Source organism: Balaenoptera musculus, chromosome 5 (genome assembly GCF_009873245.2).
Source record: "Balaenoptera musculus isolate JJ_BM4_2016_0621 chromosome 5, mBalMus1.pri.v3, whole genome shotgun sequence".
Taxonomy (NCBI): domain Eukaryota; kingdom Metazoa; phylum Chordata; class Mammalia; order Artiodactyla; family Balaenopteridae; genus Balaenoptera; species Balaenoptera musculus.
The window spans coordinates 121,814,325-121,833,178 of NC_045789.1; the positions used below are offsets into that span (position 1 = coordinate 121,814,325).

The 18,854-nt window shown below is 38.8% G+C and overlaps 1 protein-coding gene across 2 annotated transcripts in view; it reads left to right on the forward strand.

Annotated features, from left to right (window-relative positions):
- The window catches only part of SPATA5 (spermatogenesis associated 5), a 326,484-nt gene that overhangs the window by 37,920 nt on the left and 269,710 nt on the right, over positions 1–18,854 (forward strand). For both annotated transcript variants that reach the window (XM_036853530.1, XM_036853531.1), the window contains exon 10: positions 4,577–4,731. In XM_036853530.1, the coding sequence (XP_036709425.1) occupies positions 4,577–4,731 (155 nt within the window). The remainder of the gene's footprint in view (positions 1–4,576; positions 4,732–18,854) is intronic.

An 18,854-nucleotide genomic window follows, 5' to 3' on the forward strand; every position in this document is an offset into this window, starting at 1 on the left:
GAAGCTTTGCTCGCTTGCCCGGCACTCACCTCCTGCTCTGCAGCCCGGTTCCTAACAGTCCCCAGCCTGGGGGTTGGGGACCCTGGTCACTCTAGGGTGTAAGGTGTGAGCCTTACATGAGCTGCATGGGTTCTTCTGTTTTGGTGAGGCTGACTGCTATTGGTGCTTGCAGAAGACACAGTTTTGTTTTTTTTTAATCAAAGTATAGTTGATTTACAGTGTTGTGTTAATTTCTGCTGTACAGCAAAGTGATTCAGTTATACATACATATATATATATATATACACTTTTTTTTTTATAAATAAATGGTGTTGTCTGTGGTGTTTAATTTCTCCTGAATTTTTTGTTTATTTATTATATTTTTATTATTTATGGCTGTGTTGGGTCTTCGTTTCTGTGCGAGGTCTTTCTTTAGTTGCAGCAAGCGGGGGCCACTCTTCATCGTGGTGCGCGGGCCTCTCACTATTGCAGCCTCTCTTGTTGCGGAGCACAGGCTCCAGATGCGCAGGCTCAGTAGTTGTGGCTCACGGGCCTAGTTGTTCCGCAGCATGTGGGATCTTCCCAGACCAGGGCTCGAACCCGTGTCCCCTGCATTAGCAGGCAGATTCTCAACCACTGCACCACCAGGGAAGCTCCCTATACACTTTAAAAAATATTCTTTTCCATTATGGTTTATCATAGGATATTGAACATAGTTCTCTGTGCTATACAATAGGACTTTGCTGCTTATCCATTCCATATACAGTAAGGCCCCTACATACAAATGAGTACCATTCCAAGAGCCTGTTCGTAAGTCCATTTTTTTTGTAAGTCCAAGAAAGTTAATCTAGGTACCCAACTAACACAATCAGCTATAGAGTACTGTACTGTAATAGGTTTATAATACTTTTCACACAAATAAAACAAACACACACAAAAAATAAAACATTTTTAATCTTACAGTACAGTACCTTGAAAAGTACAGTAGTAGAGTACAACAGCTGGCATACAGGGGCTGGCACTGAGTGAACAGGCAAGAAGAGTTACTGACTGGAGGAGGGAGAGGAGGTGGGAGATGGTAGACCGAAGGATCGTCAGCAGTAGGAGGCGGAGGGCAAGCTGCAATTTCACTCACGCCTACATTGATGGCACAGGTTCTGGTTCCTTGCTGGATTGAATTCTATCTACCCTCTTGAAAAAACGATCCAGTGATGTCCGGGTAGTAGCTGTTTTTTTTCTCACCACAGATGACATGGTAGCACTGGATTGCATTCTGAATGGCTGCTGCAACCTTCCTGTGCTGTTCTATCTTTGCGTCCTGTGCCTCAAAAACTAACAGTGCCTCCTCAAATAAAGAAAATCCCCTTGCCATTTCCTGCATCGTGAATCTCTTCGGTTCTTCAGTTTCTTATTCTTCCTGTTGTCGCTCCACTCTCTCAATTATTTTCACTTTTGTTTCCATCGTTATTGCTTGGCGTTTCTTAGCAGTACTACCTATATCACCGCTGCTTTTACACTTGCTTCCCGACATCCTGGGCTTGAGATAAAGATACTGTACTACTGTACTCTATACAGCAGGGGTCCCGGAACTGGGCCGCACAACAGGAGGCGAGTGGCGGGCAAGCAAGCAAATCTTCATCTGCTGCTCCCCATCGCTTGCATTACTGCCTGAACCATATCCCTCCCCGCCGCCCACCACCGGTCTGTGGAAAAATTGTCTTCCACAAAACCAGCCTCTGGTGCCAAAACGTTTGGGGACTGCTGCTATACAGCACTCTACAGTAAAGTACACAAAAGCTCAACCAGTTTTAGAGGATGCATGCATGTGACAATGTATTCCAGACACGTGAACAAACTTACGTGATTAGACATGCAAATGCATGTTCGTATCTTTGAAAGTTCGAAACTTGAAGGTTCGTATGTAGGGGACTTACTGTATAAAAGCCTATATCTGCTAACCCCAGCCTTCCACTCCATCCCTCTCCTAACCTCCTCACCCTTGGCAAGCACCAGTCTGTCCTCTATTTCCATGATTCTGTTTCTGTTTCATAGACAGGTTCATTTGTGTCATATTGTAGACTCCACACGTAAGTGGTATCATATGGTGTCTGTCTTTCCCTTTGTGACTGACGTGGAGGCAGGGCTGTCCCCAGCTCAGCTGGCTGCCAGTCCCTGCCTCGTGAGTGGCTGCTGCCCTTTCCAAATCCCTTTCTCAAATGAAAATAATTGGTCTCCTTTATTGTCCCACTTTATGCCTTGTGACGTAAATGTGGGAAAATTAGACCACTTCCTTTGTTTCAGTTTCTAGTATATCAGTACTGGTAAGAGTAAGGTGTCTGGTCTAAATTGGAAATATTGACAAGTATTGCCAGATAGCCATTTGGGACATGAAGTGTCAGATTCTTTTGGTCTTTTGATTACTTCCATTTATGTAAGATTTTTTAGAATTGCTTTAATTCTTTCAGGTCACCAAGGTGCTGTTTAATACAACACAGTGCCTTATTACTGAGGATTTATTTATTTAGGTTTTTATGATTGCACCATTTAAAAGGTATGTTGGGCAGTGAAACAGCCTAATTTAAAGTAAACTTTTATTTTCATGTCAAGAACTGTGAAGGGTTTGCGATTTTACCCTACTTGCAAGTTATCAAGTTTCACAAGTGCTTTCCGAAGACACAGTATTCCTGGGTCAGAGTCAAAGGATAGACTACTACTTACAGCAACAGAAGCAGCCAGAGAAGCAGCATTTGCACCAGCTCCTGGAGCCTCACTTTTCACAAAGAGATACAAAAAGGGCTGGGTGACATCTGAGTCCTTATAAGGTGGCATTACAGGAGAACCTTGAGCTTAGGGAACCTTAATCTTTTATAATGGGCAGTAAGCATATCTGCCCTTTGCTTTGGAGGGAGACACTCTGTCTTCCTGTATACAAGCATCCTTGAAAAGATAGTCTGTAACAGAGGCAGTTAGTGCTTCTGTTGGAAAGATAAGCAGAAATGTGAGAGACGTGAAGAATTATCTTTCAATATTTTTGGAAGGCAGAAAACCATATAGGTATTTGTAAGATAGACTTCAATAAGTGACATAGATTGCAGATTGCAGAGTATGGCCTAAGAAATTTTCCATAGAAAATAGTGATCTTTTTACATACATCTTCAGTTTCCTCTTTTGTAGCTTTTTTTCTGGTTAGCCTACTGTCTCAGAGACCTCCATGAATATTAGACTCGCAGTGATAGCTTTCCTTGGGAAAATTTACTGTGGATCTATTTTCTGAGTGGTGTATTATTCACTCTTTTTCCTTAGTAGTCAAAGATATCCAAACCTCTGTTTGGGAGAGTTTGTGTTTTCCTCCCTTGAACCAATGCTTCTGTTTCAAAGTTCAAATAAATGAAGGCAAGTAAGATGACAATTATGACATCATTTTAATTTAGTAAAAATTCACTGAGGCATAACATTTTAGACAAAAGACATTAAAAATGATGGAGCTTGTTGTTGTCCCAGGGCAAGTTCAATTATTCAGACTGGATTTCTAAGAGGTCTCTGAGACTAAAATTCTTCAAAGTGGAACTTCATTGTGTACTAGAACACAAATATAGCACTTCATCACAAAATACCCTCAGGCAAAGAGCACATAGGGACTTTGCTGCCCTCTAGACTAGAGGTCTTTGTCACAGATCAAGGGGCTCTAAATCTGGCAACTTTGATGGGGGGATGGCTTCCGGCATTCAGTCCTGTCAGTGCTTAAACTCTAAGCGAACAGCAAAAACAAAGAACCTAATAACATCGGTAATGTTTTAGGTCAGCATGATCTCTTTTAAGTTATTTTGCATCTCTCTAAATTTGACTTGGTTGATCATCTTTTTGGCTTTGTGGTATTTTACTATTCTGATTCGACTTCTCTATCTCTGCCTAAACCATCGTTTGTTCCTATACTCCTCAAATGATCGACTTTCCTAAGATTGAGACGTCAGCCCTCATTCTTCCATCCCTGATCCCTCTCTAGCTTCCCTTTTATAGGTCTCTTCTACTCCTATAATATCAGATCTCGTGTGTATACACATAACTCTGAAGTTTCATTCTGTTTTGAATTCGAAAACCACATTTCTAACTGCCAACTGAACATTTCCTTCAAGATGTTCTGCAAATACCTTACAAAACTTGTAACTCTGGTTTGGGTGTATTAACAAAAAGGGCAGGGCAAAAGGTATGTTACTGTTTTAATATTTTACTCTTTTCAAAGAAATTCTCCAAACAGGTTATTTTGACAAACCTTTATGGTCTTTTTTGCAGAAGTTGTTTTGTAAATTTTATTTCACATATGTAAAATATCTGTCTTTTCATATTTCATAGCAGTTTGTCATATTTTTACCGCCAAAACTAAGCATTTAGATTTTTGCCTTCATCCCCCACGTTATCCCTTCTCCCTCCCCACCCTCCCGCCACTGTACACACACGCACGCACATGCACAAGCACACAAAATTTTAAATATTATAATATGCATGAGCTTTGGGGGTTTTGTTATTATTTTTATTGGTAATGGTTCAGTGTGTATTTATGAGGTGGAAGACAAAGCTTGTGTTACTTTTCTCTTTACAGGTCTTCGTGCCTTGAGGAGAGTCTTGAGGAAACACCCTAACCTCCCTGACAGCAAGATGGCTGGGTTGGTGAAGATTACTCTGCAAGATTTCTTGCAGGGGATGAATGACATCAGGCCCAGTGCCATGAGGGAGGTAGCAATTGATGTCCCAAATGTAAGTCATTTGTACCCTCATGCTAGCCACACTGTTTGAATTAAACTCTGAAAGAAACTAAGACCCCAGGGAAACTACCTTCCTAAGCTAAACTTAAAAAAATATTTTTTTTAATTGAAATTTTTATGGAGATAATTGTAGATTTAGTACAGTTGTAAGAAATACTTTAGGGAGAGCCTATGTATCCTTTACCCAGTCCACCCCCCCCCCAATGGTAACATCTTACAAAACTATAATACAATATCACAAGCAGGATATTGATAGAATCATCGATCTTTTGCAGATTTCCCCAGTGTTGCCTGTACTCATTTATGTTTTCGTGTGTGTCTGTGTATTTAGTTCTGTGCAGTTTTATTACATGTAAAGTTTTGTGTATCCATCACCAGAATCGAGATACTGAGGATTTCAATCACCACAATGATCCCTTGCTTTGCCCTTTCATAACTACACCCACCTTGTTCCTGCATCCGTTTCCAAAATTCTGTCATTTCAGAAGTGTTATATAAATGGAATTATACATTATGCAATTGTTTGGGATTAGTTTTTTTCGCTTACTGTAATTCCCTGGCGATTCATGCAAGTTGTTATATATCAATAGTTTGTTCCTTTCTTTTGCTGGGTAGTATTCCATGGTATATGTGTACCATAGTTTGTTTAACCATTCACCAGTTGAAGGACATCTGGATTGTTTCCAGTTTGGGGCTATTATGAATAAAGCTTCTATGAACATTTTTCTACAGATATTGTGTGAATATAAGTTTTCATTTCTCTGGAACAAATGCCCAAGTGTAGTACAGTTACTGGGTTGTATACTAATTCCATGTTTAGTTTTACAAGAAAATGTCAACTAGGCTAATTTTAGAACAAAAAAAAAATCTTCTAGTTAATGATACTTTCTACTAATGATGCTTGATGTTTCCTTGGGTCCTTTTACATATACTTCATCATTGACTGTCTCTGCAGAGTTTTCAGTGAGATCACCACAAGGGCAACAGAAGTTACCTTTTATGCATGGACCACCTGTTACGTCACCTGTGATACACATGGGCCTAATATTCGGGGGTGGGGGATGGCCTTATAGTTTTCTTTGAATATATTAATATTTTTAGAAAATGAACATTGAAACAAGCATTGGCAGTGTGTTCTGCATTATATTATATTGTAATTTGTCAATATGTATCTTGAAGTGTCAAAAGAGAGCTGTTACTTAAACTTATTTCACCATGGACCACGTGGAGCAGAGACTTGCAGCATTTTGCAGTGTGGTAGATTGCAAAAAATGACCACAAATTCTTCCCATCACTGTGTTTGCCCTTTTGCACTGCAGTCTTGTAGCTCCTACTGTTAACGCTGGGGAGTCAAGTTTTCCATTCTTGAATCTGCACTTGGCCATGTAACTTGCTTTGGCCAGTGGAGTGTTAGCAGCCGTAATGCAAGCAGGCTTGAAAGTGCTTAGGGCTTGCCTTCTCTTGCTGGTCTTTGACATTGCATTAACTTTGTTAAGAAATCTGTACTAGCTTCCTGGAGGATGAGAGACTGTGTGAACAGAGATGAGCCCTCCTAGTTGACATCCCCTCATTCTAGTCATCACCAATTGTCAGACATGTGATGCCATGCTAGACTATCCCACTCCGATCAAAGTCTGCCCCAACCAGGAGAAACCAGTTAACCCTCAGAATTGTCAGAAATAATAAAGTTATTTTGAGCCACTAAATTTTATGGTCATTAGCAAAAGCTAAGTGAAGCAGGCACTTGTTAGCTTCTTATAGAACACAGTTGTTTTGTAAGTTTAGGCTGGGAAACGGTACCCTGGAGATAAGAACATTCCCAAGGACTAACTGCTAGTTTAGGCTGCTTAATGTGATTTTGAATTCTTTTTGAAACATTTTCAAATTTACTACTGAAAGCTCAACTTTGGGGTTTTTCAGAAGCTCTGTAGGAGAACATGCTAATTTCGTATGAATAATTTGACAAATGGAATTATAGAATGAAGAATGATTGATGTTGGGTTAGTAGAAACTTCACTTCTTTGGAACTTATGGTCTAAAGTTCGGGGACATTGATTGGTATGAATACCAATATTGGTATGAATATTTGCAGTATTTATCTGTATTTTATTGGGTACCGTAACATAATATAATGGGTCAGGTAGACACCTAATCATCAAATGCCTCATGTGAAAATTTCAGGGGATAAGGTTATAATCAACTGCGCCATCCCAAAACATTTTAGTGATTAAAAAAGTTTAGGAGCTAAAGAAACCTACAGTCGGCTTTGAAACTTAAAGTTATTGCCAATGAAGAATGTGTTTAAACAGTGGCTGTCCGCTCTTAGAACTGCTGAACTGATTTATTCATCACAGGAACTGGTACTAAAACTGCATTTTTAATTGCTCTAATGAAAGAGTATTTCCTTTATTTTCTTTTGATACAGTATTTACAGTCCATGGACTTGTGCCATTTTCCATTTGGCGTTTTATTATTTGGTCTAAGGCCATGGTGTACTATGATGTTACTCATGAGCTCCAAAGTGATTAGCCTTGGTCAGAGTACTTTCTTACATTGCTTTTCATGCTCACTTCAGATTGTAAAAATTTTCCTGAGAAGTCAACATTTCTATAATTGGATTCCTAAAGTTCACTCTTCTGATTTCTGGCTATTACACCTACAAAAATATCTCCAAATTATTTCTGCAGAAGATTTAATACTTATTTTGCTATAGAAAACCTGTTTCAAGTAGCTAGTTAATTGCAGGCTTCTTTTTAATAGTAAAGTGAGCATTCAACATCTTTTGAGAAAAGATTTTAGTGTGTGAAATTAAACCTTCTAAATCACACTTGCTAAAGTTTGAAAGAAATGTCTTAAGGTTGGAATGTTGCCAATTATAATATAGTGCATTATTAATTTCAGGAGACCACAAGTGTTAGCCACTTACTTAAATGTAATGTTTCCTTTTTTTGGACTTTCTGAATTGGTGATTATACCAATTGGTGTGTTAAAAGTCAAATGTATTTTACAATTAATCAGTGATGAAAGTCAAATATATTTCTTTACTTGAGGAATCCTTAGAATCTTTGAATATGCTAATATACATTGTGAAATTTCAGTTTTTCACCCAGAGATAACTGTTAATATTTTGTCACAGTTCCAATAGATTTTTTAGAATTTTATAGATTTTCTTCTGTGCATATAGGTATCAATATAGTTAATCTTAGGATATATATAGTTTTATGTTCTGCTTTTTTCATTTAAAGTTATATGATAAATGTTTTACTCTAAAATTTCTTGGCAAACATCTTTTTATTGACAGCATAATAGACTATTATGTTGATAAACTGTAATTGTTTTATCTTTCTTCCATTCTCAAATATTTAGGGTTTTTTCTATTTTTCTCTCATATAGTTATAAACATATTTGTGTCCAAATCTTTGCATTTTTGATTTTGATGAAGTGGAATTACCAGACTAAAATATGTGATTTTTTTTTTTTTTTTATAAATTTATTTATTTATTTTTTTAGCCGTGTTGGGTCTTCGTTTCTGTGCAAGGGCTTTCTCTAGTTGCGGCGAGTGGGGGCCACTCTTCATCGTGGTGCGCAGGCCTCTCACTGTCGCGGCCTCTCTCGTTGCGGAGCACAGGCTCCAGACGCGCAGGCTCAGTAGCTGTGGCTCACGGGCCCAGTTGCTCCGCGGCATGTGGGATCTTCCCAGACCAGGGCTCGAACCCGCGTCCCCTGCATTGGCAGGCAGACTCTCAACCACTGCGCCACCAGGGAAGCCCCAATATGTGATTTTTAAAGTTTGTGACAAATATCATTTTCTTTTTTTTTTCCCCAGAAAGGTTGTTCTAATTTTTAATCATGTGATAAAAATGTACAATTGCAAAGAGCTTAAGCAGAATCTCATTTTATGTTCACTTTAGTCCTTTTCTCTTTTTACTTGCCACTAGATTATTTTCTTCACTGAAAAGTTCTTTATTACAAGGAATAATATTGGATAAGTTTTAGATGAAGAGAGATTTAAAAAGAAAATGAAAGGTAGCTATCAGTTATGTCTCTTCTCCTCCCTATAAAAATGTTAAATTTTTAGATCAAGGGTATACCTGGATGGCTTTTAAATGAATTTGAAGTTCCATAAGACCAGAGGTTCTTACTTTTTATTTTTATCCTTAGTACTTAGCATAGGGCTAGCACATAATAGATGTCCAATCAGTATTTGTTGAATAAATGAGCAAATAACTATAATTTTCATGAAAAAACATATTAGATGGTCAATTTCAGATATTTGAAAAATATTTTAAAAAGAGTGTATCATCCTTCTTCTGTACCAAAGTACAATATAGGCCATTATTACCCTCATGAAACATTCTTCAGATTTTTCATATTTTATAAAGCAACTAATTTCTTTAGTGAATTTACTACTGTTAGTGAATTTAACAATTTTCGAATACAGATGCCTATAATAGAGTTAAGCTGTCTAGTCTGGAAGGATATACAGTAATATTTTCTGTAGAAAATTTTATATTTTCTGTAGAACATGTTGCTTTCTTGATCTATTAAAAATTCTCATTTTATTAAGGTAAAGAAAAAAATATAGTGCTTTTACTATTTGTATTTATATATTATTGTTGCAGTAAGTCATTGTGTATACATCACAACAATCATTACTGATAAAAGTCATTCTTAGCCAAATATATACAAATTAATTCCATCAAGTTTATGTAATTCATATATGCATCTTAACAACCCCCTCCTCCTGGCTTTCTCTATTTTATTTTATGTAGTTTTAGGTTATCCCTTATTATTTGGAAGGAATCCATCTGTACACTTTTGATATTACCTTTGGATTGCAGTTTTCAGAATTTGGACCTTTGGTACAGAATAAGCCAAAAGCCAATTAAAAAAATAGGACTCTACTTTCACGTGAACCCACTTTTGTAAAGTGAACTGCAGCCAGAGCCTCAGGACTACCTGTATAGCCCCAAACCCGTTTGCAGTCTTGGATCCAGGTTAAACTTAGAGGGAGTTGGTGGTCAAATTGAGTGTCTACCAAATGTCATTATTTAAATAAACATTCCTCATTTACTCCCATTTTAAAAACTAGCAAACCTCTTAATTATATGAATAATCAAAAGGTTATCTGTTTCACTACGTATTCAAAATTTGCAGCTGTATTTTCATTTGGCGCTTTTTCAGATGAGACTAGAACATCAGAATGTGACAAGTGAGTTGAATTACCTAGGATGAGCTCATTAGCATTACTTTTCTGGTGCAGAGATATGAGTTAAATAGTTTAATTGACCGTAATTACATTTTATTCTTCTTGTACCCTCAGGATAATTAGAAGGAATTTCAGTTTCTGTTTTATAAAAGCAGTATTGTATTCTATATTTTATTTCTTACAGACTGAGAAGATTGAGGGCTTCTATGATGCTTTACTAAATAACAGATTTTTTTTTTTGGAATAGATAGTACAACCTGTAGAAATTCTATTAATTCCATATTGGTCCTTTGCAGAGCTTTTGAATTTGGTTTCTTTTGATTTTGCTTCTTGTTGTCTAGACAGAAGAGTGTCTTCTATCACTTTGAAGATCCCAGTCTTCCCTGCCAACTATTGTGCATTTTTATAGTTTTAAGTAATCACAATTGAACAGGAAAGCACATTTGGAAAAGTAGATTACTTTTTTTTTTTAACATCTTTATTAGAGTATAATTGCTTTACAATGGTGTGTCAGTTTCTGCTTTATAACAAAGTGAATCACTTATACATATACATATATCCCCATATCTCTTCCCTCTTGCATCTCCCTCCCCCCCCCACCCTCCCTATCCCACCCCTCTAGGTGGTCACAAAGCACAGAGCTGATCTCCCTGTGCTATGTGGCTGCTTCCCACTAGCTATCTATTTTACGTTTGGTAGTGTATATATGTCCATGCCACTCTCTCACTTTGTCCCACCTTACCCTTCCCTGTCCCCGTATCCTCAGGTCCCTTCTCTAGTAGGTCTGCATCTTTATTCCCGTCTTGCCCCTAGGTTCTTCTGACCATTTTCTTTTCTTTTTTTTTTTAGATTCCATACATATGTGTTAGCATACGGTATTTGTTTTTTCTCTTTCTGCCTTACTTCGCGCTCTGTATGACAGCCTCTAGGTCCATCCACCTCACTACAAATAACTCAGTTTTGTTCCTTTTTATGGCTGAGTAATATTCCACTGTATATATGTGCCACATCTTCTTTATCCATTCATCTGTTGATGGATGCTTAGGTTGCTTCCATGTCCTGGCTATTGTAAATAGAGCTGCAATGAGCATTTTGGTACATGACTCTTTGAATTATGGTTTTCTCAGGGTATATGCCCAGTAGTGGGATTGCTGGGTCATATGGTAGTTCTATTTTTAGTTTTTTAAGGAACCTCCATACTGTTCTCCATAGTGGCTGTATCAATTTACATTCCCACCAACAATGCAAGAGGGTTCCCTTTGTTTCACACCCTCTCCAGCATTTATTGTTTGTAGATTTTTTGATGATGGCCATTCTGACCGGTGTGAGAGGATATCTCATTATAGTTTTGGTTTGCATTTCTCTAATGATTAATGATGTTGAGCATTCTTTCATGTGTTTGTTGGCTATCTGTATATCTTCTTTGGAGAAATGTCTATTTAGTTCTTCTGCCCATTTTTGGATTGGGTTGTTTGTTTTTTTGATATTGAGCTGCATGAGTTGCTTGTATATTTTGGAGATTAATCCTTTGTCCGTTGCTCCGTTTGCAAATATTTTCTCCCATTCTGAGGGTTGTCTTTTCGTCTTGTTTATGGTTTCCTTTGCTGTGCAAAAGCTTTTAAGTTTCATTAGGTCCCCTTCGTTTATTTTTGTTTTTATTTCCATTTCTGTAGGAGGTGGGTCAAAAAGGATCTTGCTGTGATTTATGTCATAGAGTGTTCTGCCTATGTTTTCCTCTAAGAGTTTGATGGTGTCTGGCCTTACATTTAGGTCTTTATTCCATTTTGAGTTTATTTTTGTGTTTGGTGTTAGGGAGTGTTCTAATTTCATTCTTTTACATGTAGCTGTCCAGTTTTCCCAGCACCAATTATTGAAGTGGCTGTCTTTTCTCCACTGTATATTCCTGCCTCCTTTATCAAAGTAAGGTGACCATATATGCGTGGGTTTATCTCTGGGCTTTCTATCCTGTTCCATTGATCTATATTTCTGTTTTTGTGCCAGTACCGTAGTGTCTTGATTACTGTAGCTTTGTAGTGTAGTCTGAAGTCCGGGAGCCTGATTCCTCCAGCTCCGTTTTTCTTCTCAAGATTGCTTTGGCTATTTCGGGGTCTTTTGTGTTTCCATACAAATTGTGAAATTTTTTGTTCTAGTTCTGTGAAAAATGCCAGTGGTAGTTTGATAGGGATTGCATTGAATCTGTAGATTGCTTTGGGTAGTAGAGTCATTTTCACAGTGTTGATTCTTCCAATCCAAGAACATGGTACATCTCTCCATCTGTTTGTATCATCTTTAATTTCTTTCATCAGTGTCTTATAATTTTCTTCATACAGGTCTTTTGTCTCCTTAGGTAGGTTTATTCCTAGATATTTTATTCTTTTTGTTGCAATGGTAAATGGGAGTGTTTTCTTAATTTCACTTTCAGATTTTTCATCATTAGTGTATAGGAATGCAAGAGGTTTCTGTGCATTAATTTTGCATGCTGCTACTTTACCAAGTTCATTGATTAGTTCTAGTCATTTTCTGGTAGCATCTTTAGGATTCTCTATGTATAGTATCATGTCATCTGCAAACACTGACAGCTTTACTTCTTTTCCAATTTGGATTCCTTTTATTTCTTTTTCTTCTCTGATTGCTGTGGCTAAAACTTCCAAAACTATGTTGAATAATAGTGGTGAGAGTGGGCAACCTTGTCTTGTTCCTGATCTTAGTGGAAATGGTTTCAGTTTTTCACCATTGAGGACAATGTTGGCTGTGAGTTTGTCATATATGGCCTTTATTCTGTTGAGGAAAGTTCCCTCTATGCCTACTTACTGGAGGGTTTTTATCATAAATGGGTGTTGAATTTTGTCGAAAGCTTTCTCTGCACCTATTGAGATGATCATATGGTTTTTCTCCTTCAATTTGTTAATATGATGTACCACATTGATTGATTTGCGTATACTGAAGAATCCTTGCAATCCTGGGATAAACCCCACTTGATCATGGTGTATGATCCTTTTAATGTGCTCTTGGGTTCTGTTTGCTAGTATTTTGTAGAGGATTTTTGTATCTATGTTCATCAGTGATATTGGCCTGTAGTTTTCTTTCTTTGTGACATCTTTGTCTGGTTTTGGTATCAGAGTGATGGTGGCCTCGTAGAATGAGTTTGGGAGTGTTCCTCCCTCTGCTATATTTTGGAAGAGTTTGAGAAGGATAGGTGTTAGCTCTTCTCTAAATGTTTGATAGAATTCGCCTGTGAAGCCATCTGGTCCTGGGCTTTTGTTTGTTGGAAGATTTTCAATCACAGTTTCAATTTCAGTGCTTGTGATTGGTCTGTTCATATTTTCTATTTCTTCCTGCTTCAGTCTCGGCAGGTTGTGCATTTCTTAGAATTTGTCCATTTCTTCCAGGTTGTCCATTTTATTGGCATAGAGTTGCTTGTAGTAATCTCTCAGGATCCTTTTTATTTCTGCAGTGTCAGTTGTTACTTCTTTTTCATTTCTAATTCTATTCATTTGAGTCTTCTCCCTTTTTTTCTTGATAAGTCTGGCTAATGGTTTATCAATTTTGTTTATCTTCTCAAAGAACCAGCTTTTAGTTTCATTGATTTTTGCTATTGTTTCCTTCATTTCTTTTTCATTGATTTCTGACCTGATCTTTATGATTTCTTTCCTTCTGCTAAGTTTGGGGGTTTTTTGTTCTTTCTCTAATTGCTTTACGTGTAAGGTTAGGTTGTTTATTTGAGATATTTCTTGTTTCTTAAGGTAGGCTTGTATAACTATAAACTTCCCTCTTAGAACTGCTTTTGCTGCATCCCATAGGTTTTGGGTCATTGTGTTTTCATTGTCATTTGTTTCTAGGTATTTTTTGATTTCCTCTTTGATTTCTTGAGTGATCTCTTGGTTATTAAGTAGTGTGTTGTTTAGCCTCCATGTGTTTGTATTTCTTACAGATTTTTTCCTGTAATTGATATCTAATCTCATAGCGTTGAGGTTGGAAAAGATACTTGATATGATTTCAATTTTCTTAAATTTACCAAGGCTTCATTTGTGACCCAAGATATGATCTATCCTGGAGAATGTTCCATGAGCACTTGAGAAGAATGTGTATTCTGTTGTTTTTGGATGGAATGTCCTATAAATATCAATTAAGTCCATCTTGTTTAATGTATCATTTAAAGCTTGTGTTTCCTTATTTATTTTCATTTTGGATGATCTGTCCATTGGTGACAGTGGGGTGTTAAAGTCCCCTACTATGATTGTGTTACTGTCGATTTCCCCTTTTATGGCTGTTAGTATTTGCCCTATGTATTGAGGTGCTCCTGTGTTGGGTGCATAAATATTTACAATTGTTATATCTTCTTCTTGGATTGATCCCTTGATCATTATGTCGTGTCCCTCTTTGTCTCTTTTAATAGCCTTTATTTTAAAGTCTATTTTGTCTGATATGAGAATTGGTACTCCAGCTTTCTTTTGATTTCCGTTTGCATGGAATATCTTTTTCCATCCCCTCACTTTCAGTCTGTATGTGTCCCTAGGTCTGAAGTGGGTCTCTTGTAGACAGCCTATATACAGGTCTTGCTTTTGTATCCATTCAGCCAGTCTATGTCTTTTGGTTGGAGCATTTAATCCATTTACATTTAAGGTAATTATCAATATGTATTTTCCTATTACCATTTTCTTAAGTGTTTTGGGTTTATTATTGTAGGTCTTTTCCTCCTCTTGTGTTTCCTGCCTAGAGAAGTTCCTTTAGCATTTTTGTGAGGCTGGTTTGGTGGTGCTGAATTCTCTTAGCTTTTGCTTGTCTGTAAAGCTTTTAATTTCTCCATCGAATCTGAATGAGATCCTTGCTTGGTAGAGTAATCTTGGTTGTAGGTTTTTCTCTTTCATCACTTTAAATATGTCCTGCCACTCCCTTCTGGCTTGCAGAGTTTCTGCTGAAAGATCAGCTGTTAACCTTATGGGGATTCCCTTATGTGTTACTTGTTGTTTTTCCCTTGCTGCTCTTAATATTTGTTCTTTGTATTTAATTTTTGATAGTTTGATTAATATGTGTTTTGGTGTGTTTCTCCTTGGATTTATCCTGTATGGGACTCTCTGTGCTTCCTGGACTTGATTAACTATTTCCTTTCCCATATTAGGGAAGTTTTCAACTATAATCTCTTCAAATATTTTCTCAGTCCCTTTCTTTTTCTCTTCTTCTTCTGGGACCTTTATAATTCGAATGTTGGTGCGTTTAATGTTGTCCCAGAAGTCTCTGAGACTGTCCTCAATTCTTTTCATTCTTTTTCTTTATTCTGCTCTGCAGTAGTTATTTCCACTATTTTATCTTCCAGATCACTTATCCGTTCTTCTGCCTCAGTTATTCTGCTATTGATCCCTTCTAGAGAATTTTAAATTTCATTTATTGTGTTGTTCATCTCTGCTTGCTCTTTAGTTTTCTAGGTCCTTGTTAAACATTTCTTGTATTTTCTACATTTTTTCAAGATTTTGGATCATCCTTACTATCATTATTCTGAATTCTTTTTCAGGTAGACTGCCTATTTCCTCTTCATTTGTTAGGTCTGGTAGGTTTTTGCCTTGCTCCTTTATCTGCTGTGTGTTTCTCTGTCTTCTCATTTTGCTTAACTTACTGTGTTTGGGGTCTCCTTTTCGCAGGCTGCAGGTTCGTAGTTTCCGTATTTTTTGGTGTCTGTCCCCAGTGGCTAAGGTTGGTTCAGTGGGTTGTGTAAGCTTCCTGGTGGAGGGGACTAGTGCCTGTGTTCTGGTGGATGAGGCTGGATCTTGTCTTTCTGGTGGGCAGGTCTACGTCTGGTGGTGTGTTTTGGGTTGTCTGTGACCTTATTATAATTTTATGCAGCCTTTGTGCTAATGGATGGAGTTGTGTTCCTGTCTTGCTAGTTGTTTGGCATAGGGTGTCCTGCACTCTAGGTTGCTGGTTGTTGAGTGGAGCTGGGTCTTGCCGTTGAGATGGAGATGTCTGGTAGATTTTCGCCGTTTGGTATTACGTGGAGCTGGGAGGTCTCTTGTGGACCAGTGTCCTGAAGTTGGCTCTCCCACCTCAGAGGCACAGCCCTGATGCCTGGCTGGAGCATCAAGAGCCTGTCCTCCATGTGGCTAAGAATAAAAGGGAGAAAAGAAAGAAAGAAAGAAAGAAGAAGATAAAATAAAATAAAAAAGTTAATAAAATAAAAACTAATTATTACGAAAAAAATTTTTAAGCATTAAAAAAAAAAAAGGACAGACAGAACCCTAGGACAAATGGTAAAAGCAAAACTATACAGACAAAATCACACACAGAAGCATACACATACACATTCACAAAAAGAGAAAAAGGGAAAAATATATATATACTGTTGCTCCCAAAGTCCACCGCCTCAATTTGGGATGATTTGTTGTCCATTCAGGTATTCCACAGATGCAGGGTACATCAAGTTGATTGTGGAGATTTAATCCGCTGCTCCTGAGGCTGCTAGGAGAAATTTCCCTTTCTCTTCTTTGTTCGCACAGCTCCCGGGGTTCAGCTTTGGATTTGGACCCGCCTCTGCGTGTAGGTCGCTGGAGGGCATCTGTTCCCTGCCCAGACCGGATGGGGTTAAAGGAGCAGCTGCTTAGGGGGTTCTGGCTCACTCACGCTGGGGGGAGGGAGGGGTACGGATGCGGGGTGAGCCTGCGGCGGCAGAGGCTGGCGTGACGTTGCACCAGCCTGAGGCGTGCCATGCGTTCTCCCGGGGAAGTTGTCCCTGGATCACGGGACCCTGGCGGTGGCGGGCTACACAGGCTTCTGGGAGGGGAGGTGTGGATAGTTACCTGTGCTTGCACACAGGCTTCTTGATGGCTGTAGCAGCAGCCTTAGCGTCCCATGCCCATCTCTGGGGTCCGCGCTGATAGCCGTGGCTTGCGCCCGTCTCTGGAGCTCCTTTAAGAGGCGCTCTTAATCCCCTCTCCTCGCGCACCAGGAAACAAAGAGGCAAGAAAAAGTCTCTTGCCTGTTCAGCAGCTCCAGACCTTTTCCCGGACTCCCTCCCGGGTAGCCTTGGCACACTAGCCCCTTCAGGCTGTGTTCACGCAGCCAACCCCAATCCTCTCCCTGGGATCCGACCTCCGAAGCCCGAGCCTCAGCTCCCAGCCCCGCCCGCCCCGGCGAGTGAGCAGACAAGCCTCTCAGGCTGCTGGTGAGTGCTGGTTGTCACCGATCCTCTGTGCGGGAATCTCTCCGCTTTGCCCTCCGCACCCCTGTGGCTGCGCTCTCCTCCGTGGCTCCGAAGCTTCCCCCTCTGCCACTCGCAGTCTCCGCCCGCGAAGGGGCTTCCTAGTGTGTGGAAACCTTTCTTCCTTCACGGCTCCCTCCCACTGGTGCAGGTCCCGTCCGTATTCTTTTGTCTCTGTTATTTCTTTTTTCTTTTGCTCTACGCAGGTACGTGGGGAGTTTCTCGCCTTTTCGGAGGTCTGAGGTCTTCTGCCAGCGTTCAGTAGGTGTTCTGTAGGAGTTGTTCCATATGTAGATGTATTTCTGATGTATTTGTGGGGAGGAAGGTGATCTCCGCATCTTTCTCTTCTGCCATCTTAAAGCTCTCAACGTAGATTACTTTTAACCAGGAAATACTCTGTGCCAAAATCAAGATTTTAGTTTTACCATTATTAAATATTGTAGAAGTTTAACTCTTTCATTCCACTTTTCTTTTTATACCTTACTTTTCTCAGGGTTCAATAGGAGCAGAAATGAGTGGAAGGATCACCAATTTCTATTCTCAGCTCTGATCCCAGTTAACATTGATGAAATTGAACACTTTTCCGTTCAGGTTATAAATAGAGAACTCTTAATTTTCAGTTTCTGTTGGGTGTCTCCTTTTGAATCTATAAATAATGTTGAGGTTGTCCAAGAATAATATGCCACACTTGTATGTATAGTTGATCAGTACTCAGTACAAGCACAGCTCATTTTGTTGTGTTTCACTTTATTGTGCTTCACAGATACTGGTGTTTTTGTTGTTTTTTTTTTTTTTAACACATTGAAGGTTTGTGGCAACCCAGTGATGAGCAAGTCTATCAGCCAATTTTCTAACAGTATTTTCTCACTTTGTGTCTCTGTATTACATTTTGGTAATTATTGCAATATTTCAGACTTTTTCATTATTATATTTTTATGGTGATCTTTGATTAGTGATCTTTGATGTTACTATTGTAATTGTTTTAGGGTGCCACGAACTGCACCCATATAAGATGGTGAACTTAACCAGTAATTGTTGTGTGTTCTGACTGCTCTACCAACCATCTGTTCCCCTAGCTTGCTCCCTCTCCTTGGGCCTCTCTATTCTCTGAGACACAGCAATATTGAAATTAGGCCAATTAATAACCCTACAATGATCTCTTGAGTGTTCAAGGGAAAGGAAGAGTCACATCTCTCACTTTCAATCAAAAGCTAGAAATGATTAAGCTTAGTGAAGAAGGCATGTCAAAAGCCAAGATGGCCTTTAAAAGCTAGGGCTCTTGTGCCAAACAGTTAGCCAAGTTGTGAATGCAAAGGAAAGGTTCTTGAAGGGAATTAAGTGCTACTCCAGTGAACACATGAATGATGTGGAGAAAGTTTTAGTGGTCTGGATAGATATCAAACCAGCTATAACATTCCCTTAAGCCAAAGCCTAATCCAGAGCAAGGCCCAAACTCTCTTCAATTCTGTGAAGGGTGGGATAGGTGAGGAAGCTGCAGAAGAAAAGTCTGAAGCGAGCAAATGTCGATTCATGATGTTTAAGGAAAGAAGCCATCTCCATAATGTCAAAGTGCAAGGTGAAACAGCAAGTGCTGATGGAGAAGCTGCAGCAGGTTATCCGAAAGATCTAGCTAAGATGGTTTAATGAAGGTGGCTACCCTAGACAGCAGATTTTGATTGTAGATGAGACAGCCTTACATTGGAAGAAGATGCCATCT